Here is a 13,435-nt window from a genome sequence, read left to right as displayed (position 1 = left end):
ACATGACAGGTATTTCAAGGTATTTAAATTTAAGAAGAGAATGATCATTAGTGTCAAATGTAGCCACGAGATCATGAAAGATGAAAAATATGTAATAACAACTGAAATGAGTTGAAGAATATTTGCATAATTGAAACAATTTAGAAAACACATAGAGACAGTTCTTTGAGAAGTTTAGCTGTGACAGGAAGGAAAGAGAGGAAAGGTAGTAGCTGGAACAAAATGCAAGACTAAGATAATTCAGTGTTTTTTTGTTTTGTGTGTGTATGTGTTTAATTTGAGAAGCCATTAAAGAAAGAGAAGTAGACCCAGGAAGAATTTGAAAGGAATGGCAAATAGCAAGGATTTTAGAATACTCACATCTGAGAGCCCGTCAGTGATTTAATAAGTTAGCCAAGAATAAAACAGAATCATTCCCACAAATTTGACACTAGAGTTGGGAGCTGCCAATCTGGAAGAGTGTAATAGAGTTTAATTATTACAGAACTGTGTAGAGTATTATTTGAAAAAGTTTTTTAAAGAAGCCTTGATTTTAGTGCTGAATTAAATGATTTTCTGAAATTCTCTATAACCCTATTCTGTGCTTGGAAGGATTCCAGGAAGTTTCTATCTTTTCTTTTTTTTTTCATTTTGTTCACTTTTTTCCCAGTTTTATTGAGATATAATGACATAAAGCACTATATAGGCCTAAGGTGTATAGCAAAATGATTTGACTTACATATATCATGGAATGATTACCACAATAAGTTTAGTGAACATTTATTATCTCATATAAATATAAAATTAAAGAAATAGGAAAAAAACATTAGAAAAAAAACATTTTTTCCTTATGCTGTAAACTCTTCGGGTTTACTGCCTCAACTTTCATATATAACATACTGAAGTATTAATTATATTTATCATGTTGTACATTATATCCCTAGTACTTATTTATCTTGTAACTGGAAGTTTGTACCTTTTAATTACTTTCATCACCCCCTCTTCCCAGTTGCCTCTGGGAACCACAAATATGACCTCTTTATCTATGAGTTTATTTTTGGAAGAAAGTCTATCTTGCCTTTCTAAAAAAAAAGTTACAGAATAATTGTTCTGTATGTTACTTGAGCAACTTTTTTTCCAATTTGATAATTCTATTTTCTTTAACCTTACTCTTCGTACTTAAAATCTCCGTGTGAAGATATATATATATAGATGTGTGTGTGTGTATGATTCAATTATATTTATATATAATTCAATTGTAGTTCATTTACAATATTTAGTTTCAGGTATAAAACATAGTGATTCAAAACTATACAGAGTTATTACATCATTATGTTTTATTATATCCTGTTCTTGTCACAATAACTTTATTCCTTTTTTAAAATTTCTTTTAATACAATTATTTTAGTTTTACATACTTCTCAGTTATATATACTTTTTAAAAGTGAATTCTTCCCATCCATTCACCTACTTATACTTTTTCATTGACAGTTTGTTTTCTGACATACTTTGTAATGTTTGACTGTGAACTTATCTTTGGTGGGAGTCCTTCTGTATGAACAGCAGATGCTCTGAATTGTGGAAGAACCCTTTTGGACCAGTTTTGTGTTTGACTTGGCTGTGGTCTTATGGCTTTCGCTAGTATAGGACTTATTTTAACTTTATTTGCTCTGCTCAGGGTTCCCAAGCTTCTTGGGAAATGCTAATTCAGACCTCACAGCTGCAAATAGTGCAGGTTTGAAGTCCTGGTATCCTGCTGACTCCTTGTCTAGAGTAGCTGGCTTCTGTACCATATTCCTTAAACCAAACAACCTTTCTAGCTCACTGCTATACTTTGACTACCAAGCTATATGCTGAACATGTATATTAGGTTTCTAAACATTTTATCTAAAGTTTTTGTTTAATTAGCACTTGAGGGAGACAGTGCATTAGCTTGCTACCCCATATTGACCAAAAATCTTTTCTGGTGATATAAAAATATTTTCCAGTTGTTTCTTAAAATACATTTTTGATGACTGATATGGAAGCTAGCATATGTTAGAAGTTCAAAACTGTCAAATTTGGAATATGTATTTATGCAAATTTGAAATCATATTCTGAGACTAGAAATACAGATTCTTATTACACAGCAATGACATTTATAAAAACTTACATTTTTTAAGAATCAGAAAGGAAAAAATTCTGTAACATACATGTCCATATTTTTAAAGTAATTTCTGTATGCTATTTCTTAATCACTGCCATTTTCTGATAACTTTAATATCTGAACTTTTCCTATGACATAGCATGGACTTTGTGAGAGGCATTAGAAAAATGCAGGAGATAAAACTTAGAGAAAAGTAGGTATACTTCAGATTAATATGAAGAGATTAAATGATATAATGAAAATGGGAAAAGGAAGAGTATGTTCTAAGAATAAATCAATCCACAAACTCAGATATTCAATAATATAACTTATTTTTAATTAAAAGTTATTTGTACATATGAGTACACAATTGGTATTTGTTGAATGAATGAAAATTTAATTTCTATTTTGAGCCCTCTTTCTATTGGAAGCTAGAAACTAAATCTTAATCAATACAAGCGTTTTTACTCTTTCTACCTCTAGCTCTGTGTTCTGTGTTTCTAGGCCCTTCCAAGTGTCAGCATGTTGAAGGTGGGGTGAAATTTGACCTGAATGTTACCTGCTTAGCTTATACTTAGAAATACTGGGAAAGAAGGCATTTATTTTCTTTCTTGTATTTACTAAAAGATCTTTACTCTGTGCTTCGTCCCAGGCAGTGCCATCCCTGCTGTTCCCTTACCGTGCTAAGCATGAAGGAATTGTGAGACTTTGCTGCCTTCTTAGATTATATTCTAGAGATGGAAAGTTAATTAAAGGTAATTAAGTTCCTGCTATCTAAACCCCAAACCTGTCAGAATCTTCTATCCTGTCCATCCTTCTCCCCCTAGTTCTAAAATGAACATGTTGGAGAGTATCTTTCCAGAGATCCCCTAGAACCTTACTCAAGTCCTATAGAAACTTTATCTAGTATGTACTGAGTATAAAGGGATAGGGATAGAAGGTGTAATAAAAAAGGTCTTCTAATCTATCATTTATACTCAGAATCCTAGGCTTTTGCAAAATAAATACCAAATACATTTTAATTCCCTTTTTATTTACATACTGCTGTGCTCCATTCTTTGAGGCAGTAAAACATTATCAATTCCTGCTTGAATAGAGAAGAAGGGTTATGGATAAACAAAATCTGTAACAAAAAAACCTTAATTAATATATGTGTTTTCCTGCTACAAAGAAACAAAGAATATAAAAGAGAATGGACTAAGGCAAGAGGCCCAAGAGCCTTAGGTAAAGCAGAGAAAACACTGAAAAAAACACATTACTTTCCTCACTAATGTGTTACATGCTGTGGTTTAGGAGTAACTGGATTTAGTGGATCTGGAACTGATTAACAGGTATAAGGATTGTCAATGGAGGCTTTAAAATGGCTTTTGATATAGAGCTGTGTTCTTTTTGTTGAGGCCCAATGGAATGTCTCACCTGTCTGGAAGTCAGGAACTAAGGACTTTGACTTCTTTTAAAAATCTTCAAAAGAAATATGACAATGCAAACCAAAATGAAAATGTGAATTAAGAGATTCTTAAGACTTTTGAAGAAAAAAAAATCTAAATTATATATTATGAAACCAATGTATCCTCCTCTACTCAAATAAGAATTAGCTTCTGCTGGTAGTTTCAAAGTGCCTTATGTTCTCAACACAGCCACTCTGGTTCAGGCCCTTGGTACCCTATGCCTTAGTTATTGAATCTTTCTGCTACTTAGCAATTACATTCTTTTTTTTTTTTAAAGTATGGTTGATTGACAGTGTTTCTTCAATTTCTCTTGTATAGCAGAGTGATCCAATCACACAAAGTTACCTGTGCTACACAGTAGGAGCCCATTGCCCATCCATTCCAAATGTTATAGTTTGTATCCACCAATCACAAACCTGCCATGCATCCCACTCCTTCCCCCCCGGCAACCACAGTCTATTCTCAATGTCCCTGATATGTTTCTGTTTTGTAGATAGGATCATCTGTGCCATATTTTAGATTCCACATATAAGTGGTATCATATGATGTATGTCTTTCTCTGACTTACTTCATTTAGTATGAGTATCTCTAGTTTCATCCATGTTGCCACAAATGACTTATATTGTTCCTTTTTATGACTGAGTAGTATTCCGTTGTGTATATGCAGCACATTTCTTAATCCATTCCTCTGTTGACGGACATTTAGGTTGTTCCCATGTCTTGGTTGTTGTAAATAGTGCTGTGGTGAACATAGGAATGCATGTATCTTTTTGAATGGATGTTTTGTCAGGATACATGCCCAGGAGTGGGATTGCTAGATCATATGGTAGTTCTTTATTTAGTTTTCCGAAGTACTTCCATGCTGTGTTCCATAGTGGTTGTACCAGTTTATGTTCCCACCAACAATGTAGATGGGTTCCCTTTTCCTCCACACACTCTCCAGCATTTGTTATTTGTAGACTTACTAATGATGGCCATTCTGACCAGTGTGAGGTGGTACCTCATTGTAGTTTTGATTTGCATTTCTCTAATGATTAGTGATGTTGAACACTTTTCATGTGCCTGTTGGCCATCCATATATCTTCTTCAGAGAAATGTCTATTTGGGTCTTCTGCCCGTTTTTCATTTGGGTTTGTTTTGTTGTCATTGCAGTGTGCGTTGTTTATATATTTTGGAGATTAGGCCTTTGTTGCATCATTTGCAAAAATTTTTCTCCCATTCTCTGGGTTGTCTTTTCTTTGTTAATGGTTTCCTTTGCTGTGCAAAAGCTTTTGAGTTTATTTAGGTCCCATGGGTTTATTTTTGTTTTTATTGTCATTATTCTAGGAGGTGTATCAAACAAGATGTTGTGATTTAGGTCAGAGAGTGTTCTGCCTATGTTTTCCTCTAGGAATTTTATAGTATCTGGCCTTCTATTTAGGTCTTTAATCCATTTTGAGCATATTTTTCTGTGTGGTGTTAGAGAGAATTCTAATTTCATTCTTTTACATATAGCTTTTCTGTTTTTCCAGCATCATTTATTGAAGAGATTGTCTTTCTTCCACTGTATGTTCTTGCCTTCTCTGTCATAGATTAGTTGACCATAGGTGCTTGGGTTTATTTCTTGGCTTTCTGTCCTGTTCCATTGATATTTAATTCTGTTTTTGTGGCAGTACCGTATTATTTTGATGACTGTACTTTGTAATATTTTCTGAAATCAGGGAGCCTAATTTCCTCGATTTCCGTTTTTCTTTTTTTTAATTTTTTTATTGTTATTTCTCCAATACAAATTTTTTTCTACTATGCAGCATGGTGACCCAGTTACACATAGATGTATACATTCTTTTTTCTCCTATTATCATGCTCCGTCGTAAGTGACTAGACATAGTTCTCATTGCTACACAGCAGGATCTCATTGTGAATCCATTCCAAAAGTAACAGTTTGCATACATTAACCCCAAACTCCCAATTTGGGGTCTTTTGTGTTTTCATACAAATTTAAAAATATTCTGTTCTAGTTCTGTGAAGAATGTCCTTGGTAATTTGATAGGGATTGCATTGAATCTTATATTGCCATTGGTAGTATAGTTATTTTGATAATATTCATTCTTCCAGTCCAAGAACATGATATATTTTTCTATCTATTTGTTTTATATTTGATTTCTTTCATCAGTGTCTTATACTTTTCAGAGTATAGGTCTTTTGTCTCTTTAGGTAGGTTTATTCCTAGGTATTTTATTCTTTTTTGATGCAATGGTGAACATTCTTAAAACTTTCTCCTCTTCATATTTTTTTCTTTTTTATAGTTAGTTTATAGGGCCTACTTACTTTATGTATTATTCACTGCAACATCCCTAGTGCCTTGTGTATCCTTGCTAGCAACTGATTTGTATCCCCCTCAAATTTCTTTTCCTTGAAGCCTTAATACCCAGTGTAACTATATTTGAAGATAAGATTTTTAGGAGATAATTAAGGTTAAATGAGGTATAAGAGCGGGGTTCTAATCTAATAGGATTGGTGGCCGTATAAGAAAAGGAAGAGTGGGTTCCCTTGAGGTACAGTGGGTTTAAGATCTGGCATTGTAATTGCAGCTTGGGTTCCTGCTTTGGCGCAGGTTCATTCCCTGGCCTAGGAAATTCCACAAGTTGCAAGTGTGGCCCAAAAATAGAAAAAAAAAGAAAAGAAAAGAAAAGGTAGAGAAAGAGTGATCTCTTTCCACATACACAGAAAAGGCCATGTGAACACGCAATGAGCAGACAGCCTTTTGTGAGTTCATAAGAGTTTTTACCAGAACCCAATTGTGCTGATATCCTGTTCTTGTATTTCCTGCCTCCAGAACTGTGAGAAGTTGAACAACTTTTTTAAGCCCCGAGTCTGTGGTATTTTGCTATTGTAGCCCAAACAGAGTAAGAAAATCCTCAAGGACTGAAATAACTCACTCAATAAATATTCACTGATTATGGTAGAAATTAGTAGTACTATGTTACATTCAGGAAAATAATGAAATGTCTCGGGTTGACAAGTAATGGCTTATACTGTATGCTTTGCTGACTAGACAGTCTCTAGTCTATGTCACAACTATTTAGTTCTGCTTTGGTGGTACAACAGCCATACACAGTACACAGACAAATGAGCATAGCCTTATTCCACTGAGACGTAGGAATCACGAAAGGAGGAGGAGGCCCTTAAGTCCACACGAGAAATGATGAGGGCTGAACTGAAGCAGTGACAATGGGAAGAAGGAAGTGGAGTAAAATATAGCCTAGTTAAATTAAAGGAATCTATATGAATTGATGGCTGCAAAAATGTAGAAAATGAAGATAAAGGAAATATCTGAAATGGTTGCTAAAATTTTTTGTTGGATGACTAAAAGTTGGATTGTAACTGTCGCTAAGATTTTTGGATGAGGAGCAGTTAAGGGAAGAATTTATGTATTCTTCTCCAACTGTACAGCAAGGGGATCAAGTTATCCTTATATGTATACATTTTTCCCCACCCTTTGTTCTGTTGCCATATGAGGATCTAGACATAGTTCTCAATGCTACTCAGCAGGATCTCCCTGTAAATCTATTCTAAGTTGTGTCTGATAAGCCCAAGCTCCTGATCCCTCCCACTCCCTCACTCTCCCATCAGGCAGCCACAAGTCTCTTCTCCAAGTCCATGATTTTCTTTTCTGTGGAGATGTTCATTTGTGCTGGATTCCAGTTATAAGTGATATCATATGGTATTTCTCTTTGTCTTTCTGACTCATTTCATTCAGTATGAGAGTCTCTAGTTCCATCCATGTTGCTGCAAATGGCATTATGTCATTCTTTTTTATGGCGGAGTAGTATTCCATTGTGTATATATACCACATCTTCTGAATCCAATCATCTGTTGATGGACATTTGGGTTGCTTCCATGTCCTGGCTATTGTGAATAGTGCTGCAATGAACATGCGGGTGCATGTGTATCTTTTAAGTAGAGTTTTGTCTGGATAGATGCCCAAGAGTGGGATTGCGCGGTCATACGGAAGTTCTATGTATAGATTTCTAAGGTATCTCCAAACGGTTCTCCATAGTGGCTGTACCAGTTTACATTCCCACCAACAGTGCAGGAGGGTTCCCTTTTCTCCACAATCCCTGCAGCACTTGTTGTTTGTGGACTTACTAGTGAGGGCCATTCTGACTGGTGTGAGGTGGTACCTCATGGTAGTTTTGATTTGCATTTCTCTTATAACCAGCGATGTTGAGCATTTTTTCATGTGTTTGCTGGCCATCTGTATATCTTCCTTGGAGAAATGTCTCTTCAGGTCTTTTGCCCATTTTTCCATTGGTTGATTGGCTTTTTTGCTGTTGAGTGGAATAAGTTGCTTGTATAGTCTAGAGATTAAGCCCTTGTCCATTGCATCATTTGAAACTATTTTCTCCCATTCTGTAAGGTGTCTTTTTGTTTTCTTGTTGGTTTCCTTTGCTGTGCAAAAGCTTGTCAGTTTGATGAGGTCCCATGGGTTTATTTTTGCTCTTATTTCTATTGCTTTGGGAGACTGACCTGAGAAGATATTCATGAGGTTGATGTCAGAGAGTGTTTTGCCTATGTTCTCTTCCAGGAGTTTGATGGTGTCCTGTCTTATATTTAAGTCTTTCAGCCATTTCGAGTTTATTTTGGTGTATGGTGTGAGGGTGTGTTCTAATTTCATTGCTTTGCATGCAGCTGTCCAGGTTTCCCAGCAATGCTTGCTGAACAGACTTTCTTTTTCCCATTTGATGTTCTTGCCTCCCTTGTCAAAGATGAATTGACCATAGGTGTCAGGGTTTATTTTTGGGTTCTCTATTCTGTTCCATTGGTCGGTCTGTCTGTTTTGATACCAGTACCACACTGTTTTGATGACTGTGGCTTTGTAATATTTTTTGAAGTCTGGGAAAGTTATGCCTCCTGCTTGGTTTTTGTTTCTCAGGATTGCTTTGGTGGTGATTCTGGGTCTTTTGTTGTTCCATATAAATGTTTGGATTGTCTGTTCTAGTTCTGTGAAAAATGTCATGGGTCATTTGATAGGGATTGCATTGAATCTGTAGATTGCTTTGGGTAGTATGGCCGTTGTTACAATATTGATTTTCCCAATCCAGGAACATGGAATATCTTTCCATTTCTTTACATCGTCTTTAATTTATTTGATTAAAGTTTTATGGTTCTCAGCATATAAGTCCTTTACCTCCTTGGTCAGGTGTATTCCGAGGTATTTGATTTTGTGAGGTGCAATTTTAAAAGGTATTGTATTTTTGTATTCCTTTTCTAGTATTTCATTGCTGGTATACAGAAATGTGACTGACTTCTGAATGTTAATCTTATAGCCTGCTACTTTGCTGAATTTGTTAATCGGTTCAAGTAGTTTTTGGGTTGAGTCCTTTGGGTTTTCTATGTATAGTATCATGTTGTCTGCAAACAGTGACAGTTTGATCTCTTCTCTTCCTATATGGATGCCTTTTATTTCTTTTGCTTGTCTAATTGCTGTGGCTAGGACTTCCAAAACTATGTTGAATAGCAGTGGTGAGAGTGGGCACCCCTGTCTTGTTCCAGATTGGAGTGAGAAGGCTTTCAGTTTTTCCCCATTGAGTATTGTATTTGCTGTGGGTTTATCATAAATGACTTTGATTATGTTCAGGAATGTTCCCTCGATACCCACTTTGGCAAGGGTCTTGATCATGAATGGATGCTGGACTTTGTCAAATGCTTTTTCTGCATCTATTGAGATGATCATATGATTTTTGACTTTTCTTTTGTTAATGTGGTGTATGATGCTGATTGATTCGCATATGTTGAACCATCCTTGTGAACCTGGGATGAACCCAACCTGGTCATGGTGTATGATTTTTTTGGTATGTTGTTGGATTTGGTTGGCTAAGATTTTGTTGAGAATTTTTGCATCTATATTCATCAAAGATATTGGCCGATGGTTTTCTTTTTTGATGTTATCTTTGTCTGGTTTTGGAATGAGGGTGATGGTGGCATCATAGAATGTCTTTGGGAGTATTCCTTCTTCTTCAACCTTTTGAAAGAGTTTAAAGAGGATGGGCACCAATTCCTCTTTATATGTTTGATAGAATTCACCTGTGCAGCCATCTGGTCCTGGACTTTTATTTGTAGGGAGTAATTTTATGACCTCTTCAATTTCATTTCTAGTGATCGGTCTGTTCAGTTGGTCTGTTTCTTCTTGACAATAGAATCAAATGGAACACGAGGTTCAAAACGGCAATAAATAATCATCTATCAGTTATGTCAATGGACTGAATGCTCCAATCAAAAGACGCAGAGTGGCTGAATGGATAAAAATGCAAAACCTTCAATATGCTGCCTACAAGAAACTCACCTCAGGACAAAGGATACATATAGATTGAAAGTGAAGGGGTGGGAAAAAATATTTCACACCAATAGACATGACAGGAAAGCAGGAGTCGCAAAACTCATATCAGACAAAATAGACTTTAAAACAGAAGACATAAAGAAAGACAAAGAAGGACACTATTTAATGATTAAGGGATCCATCCAAGGAGAGGATGTTACTGTTATCAACATATATGCCCCAAATACAGGAGCACCCAGATACATACAACAAATACTAACAGACATAATGGGAGAAGTTGATGGGAATACAATCATAGTAGGAGACTTTAGTATCCCACTCACACCAATGGCCAGATCCTCTAGACAGAAAACCAATAAAGCAACAGAGATCCTAAAGGAAACTATAGAAAAGTTATTCTTAATTGACATCTTCAGGACACTACATCCAAAAAAATCAGAATACACATTCTTCTCAAATGCACATGGAACATTCTCAAGAATCAACCACATATTGGGACACAAAGCTAACCTGAACAAATTTAGGAGCATAGAAATTATCTCAAGTATTTTCTCTAAGCACAACACCATGAAATTAGAAATCAACCATGGGAAAAGAAATGAGAAAAAACCTACTACATGGAGACTAAACAACATGCTACTAAAAAACCAATGGGTCAATGAGAAAATCAAAAGTGAAATTAAAAAATACCTTGAAGCAAATGATAATGAAGACATAGCCTTTCAAAATCTATGGGGTGCTGCGAAAGCAGTGCTCAGAGGGAAATTTATAGCAATACAGGCCTTTCTCAAAAAAGAAGATCCCAAATTGACAACTTAACCCTCCGCCTAAACGAATTAGAAAAAGAAGAACAAAAAAGTCCTAAAGTCAGCAGAAGGAAGGAAATTATAAAGATCAAAGAAGAAATCAATAAAATAGAGATTCAAAAAAACAATAGAGAAAATTAATAAAACTAAGAGCTGGTTCTTTGAAAAGGTAAACAAAGTTGACAAACCCCTGGCCAGACTCACTAAAAAGAGGAGAGAAAGAACTGAAATAACCAAAATTATAAATGAAAAAGGAGAAATCACAACGGATACAGCAGAAATACAAAAAACCATAAGAGAATACTATGAACAACTCTACGGCAACAAGTTTGACAATCTGGAAGAAATGGACAATTTTCTAGAATGTTACAGCCTGCAGAAACTGAATCAAGAAAAATTTAATTTTGAACATGTTTTCCCATTTCTGGGTGGGAAATCCACAGAAAGATAAAAATCAGCTAGATTAATGAATATCCATAGATTAATGGATTTGGGGTTCAGGAGAGTGATTTGGGCTAAAGATAGAGATTATTCAGTCATCATTGTAACAGGTAATGAATAAAACTGCAGAAATTAAAGATGAGATTTCTGTAGGAGAACAGGTACTATTAGAAAAGAAAGGGTCCAAGGCTGGTCACTACACAATACCAACCTTTTATGGATGGCCAAAGGAATAAAAGACAGAATTGACACAGGGTTAGAAATTAAAAGGAAACTCCATGTAAGTGGCATTTTTTAAAGGGCTGCACCCATGGCATACAGAGGTTCCAGGCTAGGGGTCCAATTGGAGCTGTGGCCGCCAGCCTACACCAGAGCCACAGCAACTCAGGATCCGAGCTGCATCTGTGACATACACCACCACTCACAGCAATGCCATGTCCTTGACCCACTGAGCAAGGCCAGGGATCGAACCAGCAACCTCATGTTTCCTAGTCGGATTCATGTCCACTGTGCCACAACAGGAACTCCCTCAAGGGACAATTTTAAGAAAAGCAATTGGCCAACAATGTTAAATCCTGCAGAATTTTCAAGTACAAAAGAACTAAAAATATTCTATTTGGTGCAGCATTTCAGTCATAGTTGACTTTTGCTAGAGCAGTTTTATTTTAAGTGGGTTTGGGGAAGGAATAGACAGAAATTATATTCCTTTCTTTCCATGAACTTGACTCCAAAGGGAAAGGGATCAATGATTGTAGCTAGATGGAAACACAACCAAGAGGAGTTTTTTCTGTTGTTTTTAATGGAAGAGATGTGTACAGGTGTATCTCCTTTAAAGAAGAACACATTGAGAGAGAGAGAGGATAATCGTTTTTTAAAATTGATGTCTAATTGACATAGTTTCAGGTGTATGACATAATGATTCTATATGTATATATACATTATAAAATGATAACCACAATAAATCAGTTTAACATGTTACCATATATAGTTACAAAAACCTTTTTTTCTTATGATATAGACTTTTAAGATCAACCTTCTTAGCAACTTTCCAACATATAGTATGACATTATTAACTATAGTTGTCATGGTGTATATTATATCCATGGATTAATTATTTTATAACTAGAAGTTTATACCTTTTGACTCCCTTCACTCATTTCTCCCACCCACCCATTTCACCTCTGGCAGCTCCCAATATGTTCTTTGTATCTATGAGTATGATTTCTTATTGTTGTTTAAATTTAACATATAAGTGGGATTATATGATGTTTTTCAATGTTTGACTGATTTCATCATCATAATGCTCTCAAAGTTCATTACATGTCACAAAGGGCACAATTCCATTTTTTTGTGGCTGAATAGTATTCCACTGTGTTTGTTTTTATGTGTGTATGTGTCTGTGTATGTATATGTGACATTTCTTGATCTATTTATCCATCAGTGGACACTTATGTTGTTGCTATCCTTGGTTATTGAAAATAATGCTACAGAGAACATGGGGTACATATCTTTTTGAATTAGCGTTTTCATTTTTTTAGGATAAGCACCTAGAGGTGGAATTGCTGGGTATGGAATTATAGTTCTGTATTTAATTTTAGGGGAAGCCTCCATACTTTTTTCTATAATGGCTGTACAAGTTTACATTTCCCACCAACAGTGCACAAGGGTTTCCTTTAATCGATATCCTTACCAACACTGGTTATTTGTTGTCTTTTTTTTTCTTGTGGAAGGTTTTATTCATTAGGATAGATTTATTTTGCAGTATAATACCTATAATAGTTAGATGGGCTGATGAGATTATGAATGATTTTTTTAAATAATTTACTTAATATTTTTGATAAATGTATAACTATGTTAAACTCATTTTTAACAAGTGACAATAACATATTAGTATTTACTATATATTTAAAGTTGGACTTAAAATAGTACCTCTCTTTTGTTTTTTAATTATTTTTTATATTACTCAATGAATTTATTACATTTATAATTATACAATGATCATCACAACCAAATTTAATAAGATTTCCATCACAAACCCCCAGCATCCCACCACCTCCCAACCTCTCTCCTTTAAGCTTTTCAAAGTCTGTGAGTCAGTATCTGTTCTGCAAAGAAGTTCATTGTGTCCTTTTTACAGATTCCACATGTCAGTGACAGCATTTGTTGTTGGTGTCTCATTATCTGAATTCACTTAGCATGATAATTTCTAGGTCCATCCATGTTGCTAAAAATGAAGATATTTCATTCCTTTTAAAGGCTGAGTAATAAATACTCCATTGTGTATATGTACCACATCTTCTTGATCCACTCCTCTGTC

General features: G+C 35.2%; 1 protein-coding gene across 3 annotated transcripts in view; it reads left to right on the top strand.

The window, feature by feature from the left end:
* RNF180 (ring finger protein 180) overlaps positions 1-13,435 on the top strand; it is a 267,713-nt gene that overhangs the window by 149,744 nt on the left and 104,534 nt on the right. Inside the window, exon 5 of one of the 3 annotated variants that reach the window (XM_047753710.1) lies at positions 2,757-2,859. The exons of the other annotated variants lie outside the window; for them this stretch is intronic. Within the exon in view, the coding sequence (XP_047609666.1) occupies positions 2,757-2,859 (103 nt within the window). The remainder of the gene's footprint in view (positions 1-2,756; positions 2,860-13,435) is intronic. 3 annotated transcript variants of the gene reach the window in all.

This window comes from Phacochoerus africanus, chromosome 1, assembly GCF_016906955.1.
Source record: "Phacochoerus africanus isolate WHEZ1 chromosome 1, ROS_Pafr_v1, whole genome shotgun sequence".
In the NCBI taxonomy this organism is placed as follows: Eukaryota; Metazoa; Chordata; class Mammalia; order Artiodactyla; family Suidae; genus Phacochoerus; species Phacochoerus africanus.
Note: the sequence above shows the minus strand (reverse complement) of the source record. Positions and strands in the feature narration are given on the sequence as shown.